The following is a 27,502-nucleotide window of genomic DNA, read 5'->3' as shown; positions in this document are numbered from 1 at the left end:
TGAAATAATTAGGCTGATGCCTGTATGTGTCTTTAAGATTGTTGATACATATTGCCAAATTGCTTAACAGAAAGATTATTCTCATTGACATCCCTTCAGCAAGTTTAAACTGTGCTAGTTTTAATATACCTTCACGTGCATTGTCTTATAAAAATAATTATAGCAATTTGACAACATAATGGTTATTATCTCTCTTTGCATTACTCTCTTTGTACAGTGTGATATTTCTCCCTGCTTAATGACCATTAAATTTCTTTTTAAATTAAGTCATGTTTTTTTGATCTTACTAATTTGCAAGTGCTTTTTAATATAAATGGAATTAAAATTTGCTTGTCATAAGCCATGAATTTGCCCACTTTTCTCTGAAGACCACACCCTTGCTCTCTGCACTGAACTTCCTTTACTTCTTTGACTACTCATTGTCCCTGTCCTCCAGCACCTTATACACATTCCTGTGCTTGGCAAGCTCCATTCTTCCCACAACCATTCCCATACAACTTTACCTGACTACATCCTCTTTTTAGATTAGGCTTCATTGAACATCCTTGTATCATCCTTTTCTTCTTCCTCCTTATACTGAGAACAACTATAATTCATTCATTCACTTTTGCAAACTAAATTTTGGACAGTTACCTGAATAATTTATATGGGATAAGTGATTGACATGTATTATTTTATAGTTTTGCCAAAAACATGTACATAAAAGCCCATATGTTAGGGGAGAATTTTTTTAAAAAATGATCTCTCTGGTTCATGGAATGAATCATCCTCAAAGAGTTATGGACATGACCATGAACTCTAATGTCCTTGGGTTGGAATTCAGGACCCACTGATTTTGAACTGTAGAGTCTTGGGCAAGTTATTTAACCTCTCTAGGCTTTGTTTTCCTCCTCTATAAAACGAGGTTAATAATCAGATCTATCTTTTATGACTATTGTGCATTTTTGAATGAGATAATTCATGCAGTGCTGGACCGTGGTAAGCACTCTATAAATGTTAGTCATTATCGTCCTTTTCATCCTCATTTCTGTCTTCTTCATCTTTGAACTTTATTAAGTGCTAACTCTGTACAGCAGAGTGCTGGATGCTATCTGGGTTTCTGTTTTCTTTGTAGGGAATTGCTCTGCTGGTTTTGAAGTGTTTTATCTCAGATTATATAGTTACTTCTGTTTGTAGTTTGTGAAATCTCTTCTGTCACTCTGCCATTCTTCTTTAGGCTATTTCACTTCTGCTTACAGAACGGTAATGCATGTCTTCTGGAATATAACATAACTTATCTCTTTCTTTTTTGGCAGTATAAATATTTGAGTATTAACACTGAGATCTGTTTCTCTTGATAGCTGGCAAACTTCCCCAGACTCTGTGAGGAAACGGAAAGGATTGTTGCTAACCACATTCGTGAGCGAGAAGGGAAGACAAAGGACCAGGTGAGGAGAGACCGTCCCTGGTGGGCAGGGTCCTTGTGGGAAGTGGAAGGTCTCTCCAAGGTTGTTTGGTGGTCTCCAAGAGTTGGTGTATCCCTGAATGGAAAAATAAAGAACTGAGAACACCACCACATATGTTTATTTTTATTTATTTATGAATATTATACATGTGTTGCTATACTAACAGCTTATGTATATGTTAAAAATATAAACATATATAAAGACTTTAGAAAGATAGCATTTAAAGCACAGTAATAGGATTTCCATAATTGTTTCCTCAATGCTTTATGAATCATCATGTATACCCTGGGCATGTATTAATACACCCTCCACTTTGAAAACCACTAATCCAGAAACATACCAGATTTTTTCTTTGAGATAGGATGTCTTAACTTTTAATGGGCACAGATGGACACCAAAATATTCATAAATTCCTAAAATGTTTTGCAAAATGTTTAGTGCTTTTATTTATTTATTTTTTTGCTTGAAGAGACTGGATAAAGCTACTCATCAGCTTATCCATGGAACCTATGACTAAAAAAATAAAAATGTTTAAGGATATTTAAATTAGTTATAAAAATTTAAAACAGTTATTTAAATATTTAAATAATTTAAAACACTAAGGATATAATATTTTAAGCATTTCTATTTTGTAACTATTTATACATATGGTTGGTAAAGAGTGACCTTGAAATTGTCTTTGAATCTTGGCTAGCTCTATGAATGAAAGATTATTTTTAGGTGAGGATAATTCGTTAAAAAAGTACTACATGAAAATAATAGAAGCTTCCTAAATTTAGGTAGATGTTTTCTTAGTTACTTATAATATTTTGTAAAGGGAAGCAAAAAGGTTTCAGATGCTCTTCAATTCCAGGACACAGCTGCAAGTGTGACAGTGTGGAGAGGACACTGGCCTCTAGCCATGTGTTCACCAGAGAATAACATGTTCTTGAGCAAATCACTTCTTGGGACTGTTGTTTTCTCATGTATAATGTTGAAATGCTGGTCTATATGATCTCTGAAGTCCTCTGCAAGTTAGAATTCTGGGATTTTGTAGTTCTGGAGTGAGTTGGAAAGGAGGAGAGAAAGAACTGGGTAAAAGGAGGAAGGCAGAATAGAAGAGAGAGGTAGACACAAACCATGGGGAGAGAGACATATGCAACATGCCTAGATCAAAAGTGGAAGAAATAGGCTTTGTGACTTAATGGAGATAAACAATTCAATATTAACTCATGAGTCAGTAAAAACTAGCCTGGGTCCTCAGGATATACGACCCTATAGACCAGGAGTTCCCCTGCATACCTGATGTCACGCCTACTGCTGGACCGAGAAACAAATTCTGGTATCAGCTGTACTCCTGACCTTAAGTAAATAAGATAACCATTTTAATTTGTATTTATTCAATGCAATTCAAATGATAATACATTTTACTTAACTCTTATGGATCCTATGTAAAAAAAAATACCAAGGAAAAAGTAGTACAATTATTATCTTAATTATCTTTTGTGTTTATATCTAAATCAGTTGTTAACTTCTTGATGTTTCATGTTTCAGAGATTTGTTGTACTGAAATGACAAACTTATTGTCATGAAGACTGTGGGCTCTGGGTTCAGACTGCCTGAGTTCGAATCCAAGCTCTATCATTTTACTTTCTGTGTAAATGAACAAGTTATTTACAGTTGAGTCTCCTCATCTGGAAGTGAATAATAATGGTAGTTAACTCATAGGCATTTTGTGAACATGAAATAAAGTAATCCAAATCAGGTTCTTAGTTCTTCATTAAGTTGTTCTTGTTGTTGTTCCTAAAGAGCTATGACACACAGTAGACATGAGAAATCATTTTTCCCCTAATTTTTAGATAGACTTTCTCCCATCTACCTTTGATGGAGTGATTAATTCATTCCCCAAGTAGAGTTAAGGGAGGGAGTGAGCATCTCCCTTCTAAGTGACTGTCCCACGTGGCCTGGTCTGACAGTTAACCACCTGAAGAAGCTGGTGTTTGCTACAAGTAATAAAGACATCTGTGGCATAGAAAAAACATTCATGTTTTTGGTAATGTGAACATGTCAGTTTGCATAGATTTCACATTTGAGTTCTGAACTTTATGCTGCTTGAGGCCATATTGGTCAGAGAGTGAGCCATTTCCTTAGGCCTCTGTACGAGAACTGCTCTGAGGTATTCTTGCAGTTTTCTCAAAAAATGGAATTATTACCAACTTCTGCTCTGGAAACTTCTTAGGGAAAAATTCTTGAGAATTAAAATTATGAAAAACCATAAATCTATCTGTGAACTTTTTTATGAAACAGAGGGTTTTTTGGAACTTCAATGTGTGCCTGTTATTCCAGGTGCTCCCATACATCTAAATGCATGTTGAAATGACTGACTTTGTGGGTGATTACTGCTACCAGGAGTGGCTTTACTTTTCTTCAACTAAATATTCAATAGCTGTGGGTGAGAAAGGCAGTGAGAAACTCTGAAAGAGTGAAAAGAAGGAGAAAAAAATGTCCTATTTTCCTTTCCATCCCCCACATGCGACCTGGCTCTTTTCCTAGGATGAACACAGACTCCCAGTTTCCAGGAATATGAATGAGAACAGCCATAGTTGCGATTTTTCTTCCACTTTTCCCCTGTGCTGCAATCCAAGTGAATGTGCGTGAACGGCCAAGATACTCATGACAGCCTTTGGCGATACTGAGAATTATGTAGATATTTTTCTGTTTATGGTGACAATTTATTTGTGCTTAAATATTATGGTTTGTTGATCCAGACTCCTGGCAAATGGATTTGGGGGTATAAAATTTAATAGAATCTGGCTTTATTGTAGGGAGAATAGTGGCAGTGTCACAGATAATCTCATAACTATCACCCCTCCTAACTCTTCAGTTTTCTTCATTAAGAGAAGAAACAAAACTATATGATGCTATGAAAATTTTCATACAAGTATGATATTGTTGACCCAATAGTACCTGGGTATAAACTTTATATTGGTAGTGGGGATGGTTTGGGGTGATTCATTTACTCTTTTTTGGTAGGCCCCTTGGGGTTCACCATAATATTTGGTCAGATGACCAACTGAAATTAGCCATAAAAGCAGAGACCAGAGCATTGGTAATGAGTGAGAAACAAAAATACTTGGCCATGTATTAACTATATGGGAATAAATTGCTCCCTTTAAAGTAAACTGTTCTTCAAGGCTAGTAGAGAGTTATGGAATTTACAGCCAAAACTATTTATCAGGCATGTGTTATGTGTATCCTGCTAGATTCTGCAGATAGAGTGATGAACAAGTTAAGTATAATCTCTGCCTCCATGGAGCTGACTGTCTTGGAGGGAAGCAAAACATCAAACATAATATAAATAATTAATCACATTTGTGGTAAACAGCTCAAAGAAAAGTATAGGGTTTAATAAATAAAAATATAGCCATAATATATAGATTATATGAGAGTAAATAACATGATCCAACTAGGTCTTGGGCAAGGATCAGAGAAGGCCATCCTGATGAAGCACCTACTGGGGAGCATTACATAGACTTTGCCAGTGAACTGTTATCATGGTGCTTTGATGCACTCAGAAGTCACCTTCAGTGAAGTCTATTGATCTTAAGGAGGTTTTCTATTTATTTGGATATTGCCTTTTTGAGTTGGTTGATGGGATACTTCTCCTGCTGGCCTAGAGGGAGCTTAAAGAGTTAGGAGAGGAGAGGATAAACAAGAGATGATGTTGCTATTCTGTGGCTAATGTGTAGTGTCTGCAGGAACAGAGTGCTCTGAGCAGCTCCTTGTAGCCTTTTTGCCATGTGTCTTTTTATACATATGTCCTTTTAAATGTTATGCCTACATTTTAGGGGCATAGAATAATTCTAGGCTCTGTGTTAAACTGGCAAAGAGTACATGCCTGTAAACTATAATGCTGTTGTATTCAAGTGTGACTCAGATGTTTCACATAGGTTTTTTGTTTTTGAATTTAGAGTTAAAATTATGAAAGTGTAATGAAAAAAATTAATGCCACTTTTCATTCTAACCAAAACATCCTTTTGAAGTTGAATAAATAATTTGTGGACAATTACTGAATTTAGTGTTTGAGAATATTTAAGATGGGTTTTTACTGAAGTGATTTTCTTTGACTTATAGGTGCTGCTGTTGATCGACATCCAAGTCTCCTACATCAACACCAACCATGAAGATTTCATTGGCTTTGCAAAGTACGTGAAAATCCTTGATTGTCATGTACGTTTCTCCTGCTGGTTTGTCTCAAATATACATTATGAATTTCTCCTACAACCTCATCATCTTTCGAGAGTACATTCTGTGTCAGGATTAACTACTGAGGAGGTCCGAGCCTCATGGCCTTGGGGTCATGTTCTCTGGCTAACGGAGCTGACTTCTTTATTGCGCAGCATGTGAAATCATATGTAGCTCAGATACTCCTTGTTTTTGGATGATGATCTGCAGTTTGTACTTGAGCCCCCATGGATAAGCAGTAACAGATGCACATTTAAAATCAGTTTGGGAATAATTTCTCACATAAATTTGAAATATCAAGCACGGTTCACAATATACATGCTATTTGGACATCTGCAAAGAGTCGGACACGACTGAGCCACTGAACTGAACTGAACTGAAGTCAGAATATGGGACTTGCAAGGTAGCTCAGTGGTAAAAAATCTGTCTGCCATTGCAGGAGACTCAGGAGATGCAGGTTTGATTCCTGGGTTGGGAAGATCCCCTGGAGGAGGAAATGGCAATCTACTCCAGAATTCTTGCCAGGAAAATCCTGTGGACAGAGGAGCCTGGCAGGCTACAGTCCATGGGGTCGCAAAGAGTTGGACATGACTGAGCAACATAGCATACACACACACACACACACACACACACACACATCAGAATATAGAAGCTTATTTTTTAAAACTGCCTTTTGTGAACTTGCTGCTGCTGCTGCTAAGTTGCTTCAGTCGTGTCCGACTCTGTTTTTTGGATGAATGTTCTCTTGTCTATATTTATATAAGCTTGTCTATTTATTGCCATTCTATTATACATGTACTGCATTATATGCCAATATTCTATTGCTGTATTCATAGATATTGTCAGGTAAACATTTTTCTTAATTATTCAAGGTTGGTTATTTATTGTGTGACATTTTCAAGACCCTAAATTTACCATTTTTTTCTGTACTTCAGTGGAATCAGTTTTCTAATTGCTTTCAAAGAATTTTGATTCCAACTCTAAAATATGCTAATGGCATGTGAGTGATTCCAACTTTAAGTATATAAAATATAATTTATATAAAAAACAAAGAGACATATGTACTGTTACTTGTACTGTGTATTCAAGAACAGGGACAAATGAAAAAATAAAACACAAGAAAATGTAAAGCTAGACTGACCTAGTTTTACATTTGACTTTGAGGAAACAGATATTTAGGTCATATGATCTAAATGAAACAATGGCCTAAGAAATTTATAGACATGTTTTAGAAAGGAAGGGCACAATTATTCAACAGAACATTGTCTCACTGTAGACGTGGCCTAACCAGTAGTGTAGTTATTACTAGTGTCTGGTACACTAATTTTTGTTTTTGGTACATTCAATTCAGTTCAGTTCAGTTCAATCGCTCAGTCGTGTCCGACTCTTTGCAACCCCATGAATCGCAGCACTCCAGGCCTCCCTGTCCATCACCAACTCCCAGAGTTTACTCAAACTCATGTCCATCAAGCAAGTTTTTTAAAACTGTTTTCTGTCTGTGACTTAAGAGTAAAGTTGTTAGAACACAGTGATTAATGTGTTCCTTTGGACAACTGTCTTTTTAGCCACACTGCCCACTCCAGCTTCTAAATAGGTATTTATTCTACAGACATATCACACAGACCTGCTCCCTTGTCTTCTAGCCCTTCTAGCTCTCACGGTCTGAATTGCTCATTTCCTTCTGCAAAATGACCAGTGGGAAGAAACCTAGACTCTGATGTGCCTTCTTGTCCCTAGGCCCGGAATGGGGACCCAAGAATTTCTACATGATTTTCTGCATAGTCAGTGAACTCCTTGTGGCCTGTGCCCAGGCTCTACTCTAATTGCTTCAGTGGTGGTGGGGAATAAGAGCAAAAGAAAAAAAATTGTCTTTTAGAGGTTGTTTAATAATTGAAAAATACAGAGAAATGCATGTAAAAATTTAAACTGACACATTCTCACTTGCTTCTTTGAGGAATTTCAAAGAAAAAGAAATCCTTGAGTCATTCGAAATAACAGGAATGCTGCCTTTCATGTTGATTTTTTATTAGTTACAAATGCCAGTTGGATTCTTATAAAAATGTAGCAGATGTAGATATAAACTCGACACCATAACTTAAAAGTGAAAAGGATATCGCAGTGCTGTTCTGTGGTGGTTATCGCAACTCAAGGACGAAAGATAGAAAAAAATCATAACCGGTTTGGAAAGATTCAAATTTTGAACACATTTTTGTAACCAGCACAATTTAAATTTCACCCCTATGTTCTTCTTGAAGTGTTTTCCCCTCTAGTACTTATTTTTAAAGATAAATGTTCAGAGTTTATATTCTCCGGTAAATTTTAATATTTTCTACCTCAGAAGCTGTTGAACTAAATTATTATATTAGGTTTTCAAATGTAATTTTGCAAATGAAAATACTTCAAGCACAGGCTTTTGATGCAGTCTCTCTCTAATCCAGTTAACAGCCCCATTTTTCCAGCAATGAGATAGATTATGAACTTTTATGATATTGGGGGACTAAAACGAAGCATTGTTCAAACTGCTTTAGAAACCCAGCAATGCACATTTCTCATCTAATTTAAACTGAACACCTAAACTTCTGTTTGAAGGGCTAGTCTGGGAGTCAATGGTCTGAATTCTTTTTCCAGGATTTGCCGCTGATAAGGTTTGGGTTTTGGCAAGTCACTTAGCCTCTCTGTATCTCAGTTTATTGCTCTATCAAATGGAATAATAATAAAAAAAAAATCCCTGTGTTATATACCTTTCAGGATTGTCAGAAATTATGTGAAAGTACTTTTGAAAACTGTGGTGTAATCTGTAAAATTGGGAAAGTGCCATACATACACATTTATACACATATATATGCACATGGAGGAATTTTGTTCTACAAGATGCACAATTTTACTTCATCATGACATTTTAATGACTGGATTATGATTGCCACTAAAAGATTTTTTAGTTGCTGATGTTATCTCCAAATGTAATATTTTGCACTGGGACTCAGAGGTAAATGTTCTTTCCTTTTGAATGCCAAGTTGGAGTACATTTCAGTGTGACATGGGATAATTATGATGATGAAGAAATGTTCATTTCAAAATCACTTTGAGGGGTTATGGTATTTTTGTGTGTGTGCTTTTAAAAATTAAAAAAATATGGTTGTAGCTATAAATTTTAAAGTTGGCAGGAATGCTGTTTCCATGAAGGAAGAAAAGTCAAGCCATATTTGAAGACAATAATGTAAGTATTTTTAAGTTCTGAAGATAGAAAATTAACGTCTGGAGTTGAGGAAAACAAACATTAATTTCATGAGATTTTTAGAGATTTGCCAAAAGAGGAGGACCACCCCTCAAGATTTATAGGATGGTGATGTCCAGAGTATTTTACACATGCAGTTTTTTTTTTCCAACTGGGATGACTTTTTGTTCTAAAAATTACCAAAAAAAAAAAAAAAAAAGGAAAACAAATTGCTAAAACTGGATTAACGGACAATTAAGTCTCAGAGTAGTGTTCAGGACATTTCAACTCTTCTTTCTGCTATAGAATTTATTCTGCCATGTTGAATATATGGAACTTTTTTTTTCATCTCCCAGCTATTTGTTAAACATGGACCGTAAAATATGTACCATGTGTAACGCGTCCAAGTAAGCACTGCTGTAGACATACTTTGGAATTTCCTGATTTCTGAAGGCTTGATTTTTCAGTCGTAATATACTTTCTGAACCTAAAAGTTTAGTATTCCAGAAGGAAACATTAATTTTCCTCATGACTTAAGGATTTTAATCTGTCATTCTTCCCGGTTGGGAAAAAAAAAAACCAAAAACCCTACATTCTATTTTTCTTAATACAACATAATTAGTTTTTGTTATTTAAGAGAATGAGCTATTCTAATTATTCCTTTATTCACTTCCTCTCTTTCTCAGTAATCCTGTTGTCTGAATAGAAAGCAAACTTGTTAGCTGAATGCCTTGGGGAGTGAACTTTCAAATTCTTCTGCTCTTCTCCTTTTTCATGGGCACAGTTTGCCTTCTGAGTTACTAAGATTTATGCAGTCCAGTGGTTTAAGAAAAATGGGCTCCAGATACAGACCATTAGAATAATATCTCTATGCCACAAGCAGCAGACTGAGGTCTGTTTTTCAATCTGCTGAGTAGGTCTCTCCACCTGTTTTCTCACAGTTGAAATGATAGTGTGCAGATTTCAGTTCTTGTTATGTGAGCACCATGAAAATTCTATGGGTGGTAACATTCATTATATCTCTTTCCTGATCCCCTGGAATGCCTCTGTTACCATTTTACACAAGGAAGTATATGTGAACCTTGGCACCAAATTCCAGAACCATTGTGATCTTTCCCTTTATATTTTTTTCTGTGTCCCTAATAGATAATCTTACTCCATTATTATGATGTCTCTAGTTCCTATTCTTATATGAGAGTGTTCTTTCTCTTATGGAATTAAAACTTAGGTATTAGATTATAGCAAGATCCTTCTTTTGATTCCTTTGCCAATTTAGGAATTTAATGCTTGGTCACTCACTAGGACTGTTATCAGGTAGAAATATAGGACTGAGCAACTTCAAGGATGTTATTAATATCATTATCTATTTAAAGAAGATACAAATTCCAGTGTTTCAAGCACTATTTAAAAATAAGTGGACTTGCACTTTTCTCTTTCATTTTCAAATCTGTTATTTTAAACTTTTTCATCTTTAAAATGAGTCTTAGGAGGTAAGTTTTCTTTCTTTTATAGGCCCCCAATTTCTGTAGGGTTTTCTTGCATAATAGCCTGAGACTTCACTAAAGATCCCTCAAGGACAGTAAATATCATGTAGTTATCTTCTTCCTTTGGCTTCTATATGATTGGATGGAGCCAAGCCTACTTACGATAGGTTGCATTCCTGGGACTCTCAGCAACTGTTTAAAATCTTCTTGCTTCAATAGCCCTCCATTGTCCCCTGACTTTCCTCTTTATGCTCTAGCCATTTCTTCTCATTTTTGTTTTGGAACTCTTTATACTCTGATCAAGGCTTAAAAACTGCTTTTATCAGTATTCTCCTGTAGACCCCTTTCTCACTCATTGCCCTGTCCCTGACTATGTTACCCACTGCAGTGGTTTCAGTTACCAGCTTTATCTGATTCCTCTAAATCTAGATCTCCATTCCAGAACTTTTCTTGGACTGTTACCATATTTCACTACATCCTGGGCATTTCTACTTGTATATCCTATGGAAGCCTCAACTCAGTATTCCCCCAAAAACTCATCATTTGATATAATTCACTTTTCCTCCATTGTTCCGGTAACTCCCAGTTGCTCAATCAGAAACCTGAGTGTCTTTCTTTACTCTTTGTTCCCCTCATCCTTATTTCCTTCCGTGTTAACCAAGTCCATATGATTCTACCCTATAGCATTTTTTGAATTTGTCTATTTCTTCCCATCACTATTGCAACTACTAAAGTCAGTCTTCTTTTGATTGGATTATTACAACAGTCTTTTTGCCCTTTGTCATGTTCTTTCTTATTCCTTCTGGGATTCCTGTTACTTTTAGAATAAAGTCTAAACTTGTTAGTGTGGTTTCCAAGGCCCTACAGAAAATGTCTTTTTTTTTTTTTTTTGCTTGTCTCTTCAGTCTATTCTATTGTTACTATTCCTCTCTATCCCACCCCCTAACTGTGCTCTAGCCAGACTGGCTGCTTTTGGATTCCTAAATGTACCATACTCTTGCTGCAGCACATGCCTATGGCACACATCTTCAAATTGTTTAAATTTCCTATTGCAGAGAAACATTAAGAATCTGGTTGTAAATAACTCTGGTTGTTGTTCAGTCATTCAGTCATGTCCAACTCTGCAACTCAGTGGACTGCAGCATGCCAGGCTTCCCTGTCCTTCACAATCTTCTGGAGTTCGCTCAAACTCATTGAGTCCATTGAGTTGGTGATGCCATCCAACCATCTCATCCTCTGCCATCTCCTTCTCCTCCTACCTTCAATCTTCACAGCATCAGGGTCTTTTCCAATGAGTTGGTTCTTTGCATCAGGTAGCCAAAGTATTGGAATTTCAGCTTCAACATCAGTCCTTCCAATGAATATTTAGGGTTGATTTCCTTTAGGATTTGCTGCTTTGATCTCCTTGCTGTCCAATAATCTTGGTATCAAAATATTTTCCACAAAATTTCTTAAGAAATTATTGTAAACCATGCAAGTGGTGAGAGAGGTGAGATACTAATTAATGCAGCACACCATTGGCCATCAGGGAGCAGACCTTGTTGGAGGGGAATTAGAGACCTGCCTATAACATAGTCCTGTTTATAGAATACAGGCACAGATCCAGAGCTTGTGGAGTTTGTGGGAAGGAGAGATAACTGGAGGTTCTGAGAACGCATAATCCAGAAATGGTACTGGCTTTGATTTTGAAGGCTGGGCAGGATTCCAACAGTCATAGGGAGGGGTTAAGGCTGGCTGCTTCCTGTCTTCCCTGGTTCAGAGTCAGTACTGCCTATTTCAGGGAAGTATTATTTAATAAAACACTTCTTTGATCATGCTACTTTCTGGCTCAGAAATTTTAAATACTTTCTGCTGCCTTCAGTGTAATGACCAAATTCTCCATAATTGGCCCTAACATAGAGTTATTGTACTAGGTGGCTTTTAAGGTCATTTACAAAACCAAGTCTATGGTCCTATAATTTTTACCATAATAATATTTTTTTTTTTGTACAGCTTCCCTACATGCCCCGTCTTTCTACCTACTAGCTTTGCATATGCTACTGCATTCTCTTAGAATGCAGTTGATTTTCTTCCTCTATTAAAACTGTACTTCAAGTTTTCTATGAAAATCTCAGATCAGATCAGACCAAAAATGATCTTTTTTGTCTCTGAACATTCAGAGAAATTACCGTGCGCAATTTATTTGATAAATGGTCACACATACCCCTTGGCACATTCTTATATTATTACAGTCTTTTATTGCACATGCACATGGACATGGATAGAAACAAATAATGCAAAAAAATCTTTTTGAGCTGAGGTAAAAGTGGATTACTTTTCTTTGCATGTCTTTCAGTGTGCTCTTATTTTTATACAATTTAAACATCTTGTTGTATACTTTCAAAATCATTATGTCTCAACATTAAACTAATTAACCTAATTTGCTCTCATGTGTTTTAATGTTCTGGTGAAGGCTTCCACAGTGACTTGTGTGTAGTTGGAATTTATATGATTAATAACAAATATATACACAGATAATAAGATATGGTGGTAATTATATCCCATGTTTGAAACAGAGGCACTTTTATTGGCTTTCTATTGCAGCTTCACAAATTTATTCTTTCAGAGCTTATCCCTTTGTTATTTGTGTTTTGTGTATGTATATCACTACCCACACTAGATAAATTGTAGGCTCTCATTACAAGGACTATACCTTATTTATGTTTATATGTTCCACAGAGTGCCTTTCAGATAATTGATACCCTAAAGTTTTTTACTTATGTCAAATTAAAGCATTATATGTAGGTGTGTTGTACAGTATTGCAGAGATAACCAGTTAAAGACCTATCACCAAGGATATATCCAAAGACTTAAATGAACTTCCAAGTCCTTACATGGTTTTCTGTGAACACATTTTTTAAATAAGTATTTTGAGATACTTTCAGTTCAGTTATCATTGCATTCCTAAGGATTATGATAAAGGATATTTTCTAACTAGGCAGCTTATTTTTTATTATAATGTTACTTAATGGAGTAACCTTAAGTACCTAAATACATCATTAATGACAGTATCTTTGGATTCATGGGACCAGTTGCTGCAAAAAAGATTATTTTTTTTAGGTGAAGAGTAAGGTAATTTAGTATTTGTTCTAACACTAATATCTGAGTAGATTGTAAAATAAATGTCTTTTCCCCCTGAATATTGTTACAAGTGATAGATCCTATACATGCATTATTTAGTAGCTGAATATTCTTTGTCAGCGGAACATCTCTCCTGGTAGATTTCATAAGCATCTGAGAGTGACTTTGCATCTCAAGGAATCTTGGATCTAAAAGGCACTTAAGAAGTGCCTAGTACAATCCCTCACTCCTTGTCTCTGTCTCTCTGTCTCTTAACACGCACACACACACACACTTTATAGCCAAGAAAGCCAAGAAACTAAGGTCCATTTAGGTCATACTGTTTGCCTACGTTAGCACAAGGAGTCATCCACAATCTATTTTTTTGCTTTACATTCAGCTTCTTTTATATGATTTTAAGGAGACCCATAGATAATTCGAGGGTCCCCAATAGTTCACCTACTCCAAAGTAAACACCTATAAGTCTGCCATAGTTTGAAGTTACCACTACCAGTCAGTGATTTATTTTAAAATAGTTCCCCTTTAGAGAACTCCAAAACACAAGTAGATGCTTGGGAGAGATGGCCATATCCATGAAGAAGGCATGGTCACTTTGTAGTAGTAGTTTTCCCATTTCTTCCCAGAAGAGAGAAGAAAGCTTGGAGGATCCTGGAGAAAGAAAGCATAGGGTCTGAAGCCCCAGGAAGAGTAGTAGACACTCTGTGCCTCAGGGTACGGTGGACAGTCAGAAGTCAGTGTGGGCCACAGATCCAACATTCACCTCGTTCACAACCTCACCACAAATACCTGAGTAATATAGATGTGGATTATGAATAGAAGCTTAGAGAGAGGTGAATCTCATAGTGATTAAGGAAATTACACATTTAACTAAAAACTAGAAAAATAAGAACTGAAGGAGAAAAGCTAAACTCTGAAATTAGCAAAGTGAAAAAGAAAGATGCACACAAAATATCTTTAGTAATCAAATACAGTGTGGCCTTTCAGCACCTACCTCTTCACCTCCCTCAGGTATATGTAGTATATAGTTTTTTTATGAGTATAAAGGGAAACAGCTTAAATATATCACGGGAGATTATAAAAGATTGCCATTTTGAGCAACTGTTCTAAGTGTGGTGTTGATTTCTGATGTGTTACTAAACTATAATATCCCACTACTTTAAACAGTTGACTGATGACCTAAACCTACCTTTCCTCTCTTTTAGGCTATTTCATTCCCCTCTGAAACAGCTTTTATAAACAGCTAAACAACTAGTCAGAGGGCTCAGTATTGCTAGTCTTCTCAAAATAACCAAAATGAGTTGTATTGTCTTATATTGATATGTGTTTACTCATGGACTTATTGAAAGAAAGCCTTTGTTCTTTTGAGAGATAGAGTAATATAATGCCTAATCATGAGAACTCTGGAGTTAAATGTTGGGGTCATATCTGGAATGTCATCTCCTCTGTGCTTATGTCTTAATACCAGCCTCACTGGATTTCTCATTCAACAGATATTTGTTGAATCCAGCTATGCACCAGGTAGTTTCTAGGCACTGGGGTTATAGCAGTGAATGAAACAGGCAAAACTGCCTGCTCGCAAGGAGCTTTCATTCTAATGGAGGGAGGCAGCTAATAAACACACACACACAAATCAGTGGAAACTCTATAGTGTGTTTTAAGGTGAAAAATGCCATAGAGAAAAATAAAATAGCATAACAAGAATGACACTCCATCATGATAGGTCTCACAGAAAAGATAAATTTGAATGAAGACTTGAAGGAGATGGTGTTGGGAGCCGTGCAGGTATATGGTGGGAGTGTAGTTTTGAGGCTGGTGGAGGAGCTAGTGTAAAGTCTTTGAGGTGGGAGTGTGCCTGGTGGGGTTAAAAAAAAAAAAAAAAAGAGATCAGTATGGCTGGACCTCTTTAATGAAAAAAGTGGGAAACAGGAGGAGATGAGTCAAAGAGGTGAGAGTGGGGTTCAGGGACTTTGCAGACCATTGTAAGAGTTTTGACTTTTACCCTAAGTGTAATTGTATTGCATAGCAGTAGAGGGTTTTGAGGAGAAGAATGACATGAACCCCCTTTTAAAAGTATCACTCTGGCTTCTGTGTTGAGACTAGACATTATGGGGACACATGTATAAGCAGAGACCAAACAGTAAGTGATTGTAGTGGTGCAAGTAAGAGATAATAGTGGCTTAGGCCAAGGTGGTAGCAATGGAAGTGGTAAAAAGATGTTGAGTTTTAAATACATTTTGAGAAGTAGAATCCATAACATTTTTTGGTGATTTGATATGGAAGTAATAGAGGAACCAAGGATTTGGCTTAAGCACTTGGAAATGTGGAATTGCCACTAATTAAGAAGGGGAAGAGTGTGGATAGAAAGGAATTTAGGGAGGATACCACGAGTTCAGTTTTGGTAGATTAAGTTTGAGATGCCCATTAGACATCCAGTTGGAAATGTTGAGTTGAAAACATATGAGTTGAGAACATATGAGTCTAGTATTGGCAAGATGGGTCCAAGCTGTACTAGCACTTGTTAGCCGAGTAACTTTGGGAAAGACACTTAGCTTCCCTGTGACTCAGTCTCTCCATCTGTTACTATTGGTAACTACCTCACAGGGTTAAAATTTAAATAAAATCACTAATACCTGTAAAGTGCTTAGAACATGACATACACTCAAAAAGTGCTAACTATCAATTTTTAGTGCAACAATCTTGTATGCCTGTGGGACATCACAAATACTGTTATTAACATAGCAATACAACTTTTCTTCCTGTGGTGTATTATTTTTTATATTGTTGTTTTGTGATTAACTGGTTGGTTCTAGAAGTTCCACTGAGTTGGTTTTGCTTCCAGAATTAAACTGACCTGGATTTTTTATATTAGCTCTGCCTCAGTTGATAAATGCCTGTATTTATTTTAGTATCTGTTACTTGCTCAGAAAAAAATCTTATAAGTTTCTTCAGTGCTACTCTCCTTTGCTTTTCTCAGTGCTCAGCAGAGAAGCAGTCAGGTTCACAAGAAAAACACAATTGGAAATCAGGTAGGAATTGTTTAAAAGAATCAGTGCATGCATGCTCCAAAGAATTTGAACTAAATTGCTTGATTGACTTTTTTAACGCAAATTAATCATGTGCAAATTTTGCTGGAAATGCAGCTTTTTGTTTTGTTTTGCTTTTAAAGTTTTGGGAGTGAATTGCATTTTTGTTTGTTTGTTTGTTTTGTCTTTTTTATGCAGTTAACCCTATTGATTTATTTTAAATAACTTTTCTGCTATTTGCTCTGCTTTTCAAATTTGACTCCTTGTGTCCTACTTTGCTTGCTTATATTACCCCTAAATTTGATTTAACATCAAACTTGTGAGTCAGTGCAAGGTTAAAATATGGTGAGTAGTTGCATGAGCTTTCTGGTGCTGCTGACTAGTTCACACATTTGCACAGCTTGGTAACAGTGAAGGGACAGCTCATAAAGAAGGCAGCTGTTGGATATAAGATTTAATCTCTGCCACGCCAAATCATGTTGGTTAATGAAGATGTTAATTCCTAAGAAGATCTGATCTTTTGAGTTTTCCTGTTTTGGGCTGACCAGCTGTCTCCAACTAATAGCGCTCTGCAGAGACTGCATTAACTCTGACAGTTTGTTTCTTTTATGTTTTATGTGATAATGAATATTTGCATTGTTATTTCTTTTCAAGTCAAAACAATGATGATTTTATAGTTTTCTTTTTTTTAATTCAGAGGTACAATTATTGAACAAATTGAAACCTCTGCTCTAGAATTTTTTCCATTGTTTTGAAAGGAGAAGAGGTAATAATAGACTTTATTTTAAAAACTTTTTTTTCTGAACTAAAGCATATAATTCTTTGCTATTTCAGGGAACCAATCTTCCGCCTTCAAGGCAAATTGTACGAGCTAAGTTCTGTAAGCTTTACTGTTGCTTTTTCATTTAGCTTCCCAAGGGCACAGTTTGTCTTTAACTGATTAACTCAACTAGCGCTTGCTACTAATTTTTTTAAACTTAGATTGTCTTGTCCATAACACCCTATCATTGAAATAAAAATCCTCTTAAGAGGGTTCATCCCTTCACTGCTAATAACTTGCTGTGATTGAAAGGTATGAACTAGTGAATTCTAAAATGCTATAATAATAAACATTTAACACTGTGGGTGCTTTGATATTTCTCTAATTTTAATGGGCCTTAAAATAATTAAAATCATTAATGACCTTCATCTCTGTCCTTTTATGCTATGTTGTTATGAGATGTAAGCATTTTTCTTCCCCTTGTATGATATTTCCAATAAATGTAGATGACACTTCTAAAAGGTGGGTGAATATTAAACATTTGATTTTGATATACCTGTTGATAACCCTGCCCAATATCAATTATTTATATTTATTCTTTTAAAAAATAATAAAACAAAAAGCAAAATTACATTGATTGACATTTTATACGGCTTAAAGTTTTAAAACCAGATGCTATATCTTCACTTAATGGAATTATAAAATACTGTCAAATTACTAGCATAGGCATTAGAAGAAAGAAGCAATTATACTCATTTATAGCATGGGTGAGGCAGCCCTGAAGTCTTTCTTCTAGCTATGCATAACTTGAGAATGAGATTGGAGAATGGGTAAATTATTTTCTTCATGATGTTTTGGAAGAAACAAACTTTGTAGCTAGGTATTCCTTGGTTCAAATTCTCCTCTGTCACTTAGTAGCCCTGTGGCCTTGGACAAATTGAACCTGAGTTTGCTCAATTGTGTGATGGGAAGAATAGAAAATTTCTCTGCCAGGTGATTGTGAGAACCAAAAATAACCTCCATAATGAAGTTTGCAGCTTACTAGGTATGTGCCCTATAAAGAGTAGAAACTTTGCTCCAGGCAAGTAGGTGTTGTTTCTTGAAACTTCGGGGAGAAAAAGAATATTAAGTATAAGAAAATTATGAGTTATAAAATGAGAGAATGAAACATTTGGAAAATTAGAAGCTATAGCAATTATTTTGTAGATTGCAGTGCCCAGATTAAGTCTAGGTGTGGTATAATGGTTTTATCTATAAAATTTTGTTCATGGTCAGAAGCTCTAGCTCATAGAAGTTTATGCTGATTGGAAAAGCATTAGTATAGTGGCATAAATGCACATTTTAAATCAGATTTGAAAGGAAACTCTGAACATATTGCTTCCAAATGCTAAAATCATGCTAATTGTGTTTCTGTGGCTTTACTTTCACTGAGTACTTCAAAGCCCATGCATTATGAAAGTTTTATAACTCAAGATAATAGAATTGGGGTGAATGTTATAATAGAATACAGATCGTATATCCAAAACCTCTGGGGCCAGATGTGTCTTGAGGGTCAGAACTTTCTGGATTTTAGAAAAATATTGTATATATCATATATTATTCAGTATACTGTGGGGTCAGAGGCAGTACTCTGTACTTAAACACATTGTATTTCTGCAGTGAAACAAATGATAATCATACTAAGCAGATTAAACGAAAGACAAAAGTTTTTACATCAATTCAAGGTTTTGCTGCCAAATTTGTTGCTGCTGTTGTTTTAACATTTCATTTTGCTAGTAAGAGGTTATAAACCTGAATATCTTCCTTTCAGAATCAAATCCAATAGTTAAATACAATATATTTTAAAGAATCCTTAATTTTTTTCTGCTTCATAGAAATAAACCATCATAATTTGAAACCCTTTTCTTTATGAATCTGAGTAACTGAGATTGATTTGGATTTATATAAAAATAATTTTTGTCAAATTTGAAATTGGAATTACATTTCTACATTTCCAACCTCCTTCCAGAAGCTCTGTTTAATTTTTTTTTTTTTTTTTTTTTGCTTATCAAGAAGCCCCATACCATGGAGTCTTGGAGTCCAGCCTGCTAATTGATGTCAGCTTTTATGGTTGTTGGGACTAAAATACTCTGTTCTATCCTAGCAAATGCTTCATCCATTCTAATATCCACTTTGGGCTCCTGATTGTAAGAGATGGCTATGCAGAATCTGTCTGAAATATTTTAGAAGGATATAAAGAAAGAAAAATTCCTCCTTAAAGTCTAAATCCCCATTTGTTTCTGTCTGCCTAGAAATTTGCTTGCTTAGAAATTTTCCTACAAGATGGTGTCAGCAAATGTATGAAAAAATAAATGTGAACACACAATTAGCCTAAAGTTGCACTGCCCAGAAATTTCAGTGTAAACTTCCTTCACCTCTTCACTCAGCACATGTGTATTTGAAACCTATGAGTGTCAAAAACTATGGTAGACATTAGAATGATGACTAAATCATGGGCCCTACTATCAGGGAGCTCACATTCCAGTGGGGATGATGTTAAGTGATTGGAGTCTGTCTCCCTTTTCAAGGTTAGCTCTTTCTGATACTTCACGCTTAATGGAAACATCACTTCAGTAAGAGGCTGGTCCTGAAGATTGAATCTAACGTCATCACCTTCCCTCCCCCAAATCTTGCCATTATTATCTTGTTTATTTATTATTTTTTATTTTCTTTCACTAGGACAGTAAGCTCCATTAAAGCTATTTTTGTGTGTATGTGACCATGAAAGCAGTGGAGTAGTATTGTAAGGTTTTAAGTGCAATCATAATAATACTTTGGAAAGATCATTCTGCTTATAGTGTGGAAGGAGGCTGTTGCAGACAAAAGATTATGATGATCTGGGCTAGCTAAGCTCTCTGTACTAGGTTTGAGAAGAAGCTGATGAATTCAGGAGATATTAGGAAGGAATTTAGGATATTAGGCAGGTATTAGGTAGAAAGCGAAAGGATTTGTGATGAATCAGATGTTGAAGAGAAGTCTGGGGATTGTCAGCGGTGCTGTCCAGACATGTGATATAGGCACAGATAAGGTGGTGGTGCTCTTCATAGAGAAAGGAACATACTGAGGAAGGATAGTTACATTGAGTATGAGTCACTATGGAAGACTGGAGTGAAAATGTCCAGTGGGAAATTGGATTAAAGTGTCTAGACTTCAGAAGAGACAGAGAACTGTTTATTCCCAAAATAGGGGACAACTAAAGATTTCCAGTAGGGAACAGATATCATCTGATTTATATGTTGGAAAGATCTGTATGTTAGCCATATGAAGTGATTTGGAGGAATAAAACTAAATATATGGAAATTGATGAAGACATTTTTGAAATAATTCAGGTAAGAAAATACAAATGTCAGCAGCAGGAGGTACATAGGAGAAGGGTAGATTCAAGATATATTTAGAGGATGAAGAGAGTTATAAATAGTTGTGGAGTGGGGGGCAGTGTGAAGTCATTCTCCCAGGCTATGGCTAAGGAGGTCTGGTGACAGGGAGTACAGATGAGGGAGGAGCAGATTTCAGTGGAGGTGAGAGAAGTGGTGATTTCAGTTTTCAGATACATTTTTTGTGCCTAATGGAGATGTCAGTAGAGTTTGAGGTTCACGACTTGTCTAGGCTGGAGATATGTTTTACAGTTGTCAATGTATACATCAGAGGTGAAGCCATAGAAGTAGATGAGATCACCTCAGAGAATAAGAACAGAAGGAATTGTGGGATTTAAAGGACTATGGAGAAAGAAGAGTTGGGACAGATCAAGGAACTGAAAAGGAGCCTCAGAAGTGATTAAAGAGATAGGAAAACTTGGAGAATAGTAGAAGGAAAGTTCAAGGAAGAGAAAGTTTCAAAAAGAGAGTGGTCAAGTAGTATTAGATATTTCCAAGGACTCAGGAAACACCAGGGAAGTTGTCAAATGAATGGACTGGTAGAAGATCCCGTGCATCACATGGACAACCCACGGTAGTACCAGTCCTCTTGGCCTTGTGAATTTACTTTTCTACTCCACAGCTGGGAGGGAGAATAAAGCTGAGAAAGCAGACAATGGAATTAGTACCCTGAACTGAAGTTTTTCCGGGTAGGCAGCTTATAAGGTCAAGAGAGTTAAATGAGTTAAAGTTTTAAAGAAAGACAAGCTGAAAGAAAGGATTATATAATATGAATGGTTTTGATTAATGTACTAGTCAGGACATTAGGAGAAGTTAACTAACAACACCAGAATTTCAGTAGCTTAATAACAGTTTAATTCACCTTGCTATAAGAAGTCAATAAAACTCCTCTTGGTGGGGCTGGACTGAGGCACTCTTGCTTCACACAATCAGTCATGGACTTTCGACTTCGTTTCATTCTTCTAACGGATAGGAAAGAAAGAAGCCTGAGTGAGGGAGGTTTATAAGGACCAGGCTGGAAGTGGCATACATCTTTTCCATTTCTATTCCATTGACCAGAACTCAGTCATGGCCTCACCTCACTGCAAAGGGAACAGGAAAATATAATATGAGATTGGGCCCAGAAAAAAGAAAAGACAAAAGATGATATTTATTGAAGATTGAAAGAAAATTGGCAAACCAGGGCACTGTTTTTGAAATTAGAGAAAATATGTACCAGGATTAAGGGGGGAAAGGTAGGGTTGGAGGTTGAAGTCAGTGAACAGGATGTCATGTCTCAAGGTTTAAGAGGGAAGAGAATGCCACCTTAAAGTCATAGATGTTATTGGAATAAGAAGGAACAGACATTGGAGGAGAGGAATGACAAATGATAGCTACAGATATTTGTGAAATGCTCTCTTCAGAAGGTCTGGGTAGTAAAGAGAAATAGCGATGAATTTTTTCAGAGTTGAATGTGTTAAGGGTTGGGATATATTGAGGCTAGGAGGATTGATATGGCTTTTACATGAGCAGGAAGACACAGTTGACATGCTCCTTGGCCCAAACTGCATCCACTTGCAATTGTATATCTAGGAAGACCTTTTCCTTTGGCAGGGAGCATAGCAGGTTCTTACAGGGTATTTCCTGCTGCTGCTGCTGCTGCTGCTGCTAAGTTGCTTCAGTCGTGTCTGACTCTGTGTGGCCCTGTAGACGGCAGCCCACCAGGCTCCTCCATCCCCGGGATTCTCCAGGCAAGAACACTGGAGTGGGTTGCCATTTCCCTCTCCAATGCATGAAAGTGAAAAGTGAAAGTGAAGTCGCTCAGTCGTGCCCGACTCCCAGCGACCCCATGGTTCCTAATGTCTTGTTATCCATTTTGTTTCCCACCAATGTGCCTTCTGTTACTTTCACTTTACAATCAAGTATGAAATTTGGTTTTCCCAAACTTCCAAGTCTGCTAATAACTGGATTCTCAACCTTCTTGAATTGTAGGCTGAGTTAAAAAGAACTTTTTATCAACACCGGGTCTCTTCCCTCACTCCTTTAGGAAAGCTAGTTTTAGTAGACAGTAATATCTTTTCTTTAGGACCCCTCTAAGTCTAAAAAACCTCAACACACTCCAACATTCTAAAATTTTTCTATTAACATCCCTAGTTCTTCAATCTCTGTAAGTAATAGTTTGAGGCCACTGTTAAAAGAGGTGAGAGTTTAGTCAGCTATTTTACAGGTGGGTAACAAAGACTGCCAACTTCCTAGGCTACAGTAGAGAACTCCTCAAGCCCTCCTTCCTTCTTTGTCCACTCAGCTAATTCTACCTTTCAGGGCCAGTCACTTTTAATTCTCACATTCATGTGACTTCTTGGTATCAATATCTATATCAGGTTTCTTTCAGACATAAATTTCAGAAGAACTCAATTTAAATGACCTTGGAAACAAAGGTGAATTAATTAGTTTATATGATTGAATAGTTCATGCTGCTGCTGCTAAGTCTCTTCAGTCGTGTCCGACTCTGTGCGACCCCATAGACGGCCTCCTGCCAGACCCCTCTGTCCCTGGGATTCTCCAGGCAAGAACACTGGAGTGGGTTGCCATTTCCTTTTCCAATGCATCAAAGTGAAAAGTGAAAGTGAAGTCGCTCAGTCGTGTCCAACTCTTAGCGACCCCATGAACTGCAGCCTACCAGGCTCCTCCATCCATGGGATTTTCCAGGCAAGAGTGCTGGAGTGGGGTGCCATTGCCTTCTCCAATAGATAGAGTTAAGTACTATTTAATCCATGATGCAAACAGTAATCAAGATGAATTGATTTGATACACCATGATGAACTAGACAAATTCTGGCTTTTGATTCTGCTTCTTTGCTGTTGGCTCCATTCTTCTGCCCCAAAAGATTATAGTATGGCAGCCAGAGTGTTTCATTCCTAGTCTGAATTCCAAAGAAATAGATGAGTCTTCCGGAATTCTCAGAAAAACTCCTTGAGGCTCACTCTGAACAGGCTTGGATCATGTGCTCATTCCTAAACCAATCATGTCCCAGAGAAAGAGATGCACTGATTAGCTTAGATCAGATCACATGGACTGGAATTGTAGGTGATTTCCTCTCCACTTGAAGTCAGAATTATTGTTAGAAGAATAGAGGATATATCCTGGAAGAGGTGCATCAGAGATGATGGCTACAGGTACTTGTTGAGCATTGTTTTTCTTTAGAACAATTTAATTTGGATAATGGGATTCTTGTGTATTTTGTCTTCTTAAAGGAATATAAGCCATCTGAGCCACCAGGGAAGCCAGTAAGATTTTTAATACCACATTATTATAACCTTATTTTCATTTATTGATTAAATTTAATAATTTTTCCAATTCATCCTTTGACTTTCTATCTCCGTCCTCCTTCTCTCTTTTTCAAAATAATTCTACTGACTATACAAAGTTGAGAAGTAATATGGTGCATTGATTCTTTAGAGCTGGAGTTGTAAAGCCACTCTGTGACCATAAGCAAATTATTTAACCTCTCTATTTCTCAGATTTATAATTTATAGTACATTGATAAGGATTATAATTGCCTCATAAGGTTTTTGTAGGTATTAAATGAGATAATACAAGTTAGGTGCCTAGAACAGGGCCTGGCTGATAGTATGTGCTATGTAAAGTACTTCCTATTATTTTTGCTGCTGTTGTTCTATATTTGTATTATTCTGTTAGTCTTCAAAACAGGTAGTAAAATAATTGCTTGTGTATTCAAATTAAACCTTTTGTCCCTTGGAAGTGGGAAGACTGTTACAAAGCAACAGTGTAATGTTCAGTTCAATTCAGTTGCTCAGTTGTGTCCAACTCTTTGTGACCCCATGAACTGCAGCACACCAGGCCTCCCTGTTCATCACCAACTCCCAGAGTCCACCCAAACCCATGTCCATTGAGTCAGTGATGGCATCTAACCATCTCATCCTCTTTCATCCCCTTCTCCTCCTGCCCTCAATCTTTTCCAGCATCAGGGTCTTTTCAAATGAGTCAGCTCTTCACATTAGGTGGCCAAAGTATTGGAGTTTCACCTTCAACATTGGTCCTTCCAATGAACACCCAGGACTGATCTCCTTTAGGATGCACTGGTTGGATCTCCTTGTAGTCCAAGGAACTCTCCAGAGTCTTCTCCAACACCACAGTTCAAAAGCATCAATTCTTCAATGCTCAGCTTTCTTTATAGTCCAACTCTCACATCCTTACATCTCACATCCACTGGAAAAATGATAGCCTTGACTAGATGAACCTTTGTTGGCAAAGTAATGTCTCTGCTTTTTAATATGCTGTCTAGGTTGGTCATAACTGTCCTTCCAAGGAGTAAGCGTCTTTTAATTTCATGGCTACAGTCACCATCTGCAGTGATTTTGGAGCACAGAAAAATAAAGTCAGCCACTGTTTCCACTGTTTCTCCATTTATTTGCCATGAAGTGATGGGACCAGGTGCCATGATCTTAGTTTTCTGAATGTTGAGCTTTAAGCCAACTTTTTCACTCTCCTCTTTCACTTTCATCAAGAGGCTCTTTAGTTCTTCTTCACTTTTGCCATAAGGGTGGTGTCATCTGCATATTTGAGGTTATTGATATTTCTCCCAGCAATCTTGATTCCAGCTTGTGCTTCATCCAGCCCAGCATTTCTCATGAAGTACTCTGCATATAAGTTAAATAAGCAGGGTGACAATATACAGCCTTGACGTACTCCTTTTCCTATTTGGAACCAGTCTGTTGTTCCATGTCCAGTTCTAACTGTTGCTTCCTGACCTGCATACAGATTTCTCAAGAGGCAGATCAGGTGGTCTGGTATTCCCATCTCTTTCAGAATTTTCCACAGTTTATTGTAATGTGCATATCCAGTAATGGTTCATGGATTAATTTTTTAATTGAAGTACAATTAATATGCCTGGAGGAGGGAATTGCAACCCACTCCAGTATTCTTACATGGAAAATCCCATGGACAGAGGAGCCTGGTGGGCTACAGTCCACAGGGTATAGCAAAGAGTTGGACATGACTGAAGCAAATGAGTACACATACAGTTGATATGCAATATAAGTTAAAGTGTGCACATGGTAATTCACAATTTTTAAAGGTTGTACTCCATTTATAGTTATAAAATATTGGCTATAATCTGTATATTGTACAATATATCCTTGTAGCTTATTTTATACATAGTAGTTAGTACCTCTTAATTCTCTACCCCTAGACTGCCTGTTTCCCACATGGTATCCACTATTGTGTTCTCTATATCTGTAAGTCTGTTTCTTTTTGTTATATTCACTGGTTTGTTGTATTTTTCAGATTCTGCATATAAATAATATCATATAGTAGTTGTTTTTCTTTGTCTGACTTTTTTCACATATGAAAATACCCTCGAAGTCAATTCATTTTGTTTCAATTGGCAAATTCTTTTTAATGGCTGAGTAGTATTCCATTTTGTATATATACTGCTGCTGCTAAGTCACTTCAGTCATGTCCGACTCTGTGCGACCCCATAGCAGGCAGCCCACTAGGCTCCCCCTTCTCTGGGATTCTCCAGGCAGTAACTCTGGAATGGGTTGCCATTTCCTTCTCCAATGCATGAAAGTGAAAAGTGAAAGTGAAGTCGCTCAGTCGTGTCTGACCCTCAGCGACCTCATGGACTGCAGCCTACCAGGCTCCTCCGCCCATGGGATTTTCCAGGCAAGAGTACTGGAGTGGGGTGCCATTGCCTTCTCCATCTCCTTTATTCATTCATCTATTGATGGGCATTCAGGTGACTTACAGATCTTGAAGACTGTTAACAATGCTGGTATGACATTGGGGTACATGTATCTTTTCATATTAGCGCTTTTGTTTTTCTCAGATATATGCCTAAGAGTGGAATTGCTGGATCATTTAGTAGTTCTAGTTTTTTGAGAAGTGTCCATACTGATATCCAGTGTTGGTGGCTGCACCAAATTACATTCCCACCAACAGTGTACAAGTGTTCCCTTTGAATTTCTCTTATGATCAGCCATGTTGAGCATCTTTTCATGTGCCTGTGGCCATCTGTATTTCCTCTTTGGAGAAATGTCTTTTCAGGTCTTCTGTCCATTTCTTAATCAGGTTATTTGTTTTTTTAATGTTGAGTTGAGAATCTGTCTATGTAGTTTGGATATTAACCCCGTATTGGTATTATCATTTGCAAATATTTTCTCCCATCCAGTAGGTTGTCTTTTCATTTTGTCAATGATTTCCTTTGCTGTACAAAAGTTTTTAAGTTTATTTAGGTTCCATGTGTTTATTTTTGCTTTTATTTCATTTGCTTTAGAAGATAGATCCAAAAAATATTTCTATGATTTATATCAAAGAGTGTTCTACCTATATTTTCTCCCAGGAATTTTATGGTTTCTGGTCTTAAATTTAGGTCTTTAAGCCATTTTGAGTTTATTTTTGTATATGGTGTTAGAGAATGTTCCAATTTCATTCTTTTATGTGTAACTGTCCCATTTTCCCTGGAATAAGAAATGGCAACCCACTCCAGTATTCTTGCCTGGGAAATCACATGGATAGAGGAACCTGGTGGGCTGCAGTCCATAGTGTCACAAAGAGTTGGATATGACTGAGCGACTAAGCATGTACCTCAAATTTTCCTAACACTACTTAGTGAAGAGACTGTCTTTTCTCCATTTTTATGTTCTTGCCTTATTTGTTGTAGATTAGTTGACCATGAGTGTATGTTTATTTCTGGGCTCTCTATTCTGTTCTATTGAACTGCATATCTGTTTTTGTGCCAGTACCATACTGTTTCGATTATTGTAGCTTTGTAGTATAGTCTGAAATCCGGGAGCAGGATTCCTCCAGCTCCGTTCT

The 27,502-nt window shown here is 36.8% G+C and overlaps 1 protein-coding gene across 14 annotated transcripts in view; it reads left to right on the top strand.

Moving 5' to 3' along the window:
* The window catches only part of DNM3 (dynamin 3), a 646,455-nt gene that overhangs the window by 269,547 nt on the left and 349,406 nt on the right, over positions 1-27,502 (top strand). For 11 of the 14 annotated variants that reach the window (XM_025285930.3, XM_025285935.3, XM_025285936.3 and 8 more), the window contains exons 11-14: positions 1,341-1,427; positions 5,559-5,629; positions 16,462-16,513; positions 17,345-17,374. In XM_025285930.3, the coding sequence (XP_025141715.1) occupies positions 1,341-1,427; positions 5,559-5,629; positions 16,462-16,513; positions 17,345-17,374 (240 nt within the window). Of the gene's footprint in view, positions 1-1,340; positions 1,428-5,558; positions 5,655-16,461; positions 16,514-17,344; positions 17,375-27,502 lie in introns of all 14 variants that reach the window. The other 3 variants (XM_025285929.3, XM_025285932.3, XM_044943014.2) reach the window with 2 other exon arrangements.

Source organism: Bubalus bubalis, chromosome 5 (assembly GCF_019923935.1).
Source record: "Bubalus bubalis isolate 160015118507 breed Murrah chromosome 5, NDDB_SH_1, whole genome shotgun sequence".
Classification (NCBI taxonomy): Eukaryota; Metazoa; Chordata; class Mammalia; order Artiodactyla; family Bovidae; genus Bubalus; species Bubalus bubalis.
The sequence above is the reverse complement of the archived record's forward strand: the minus strand, read 5'-3'. Positions and strand labels throughout refer to the sequence as shown.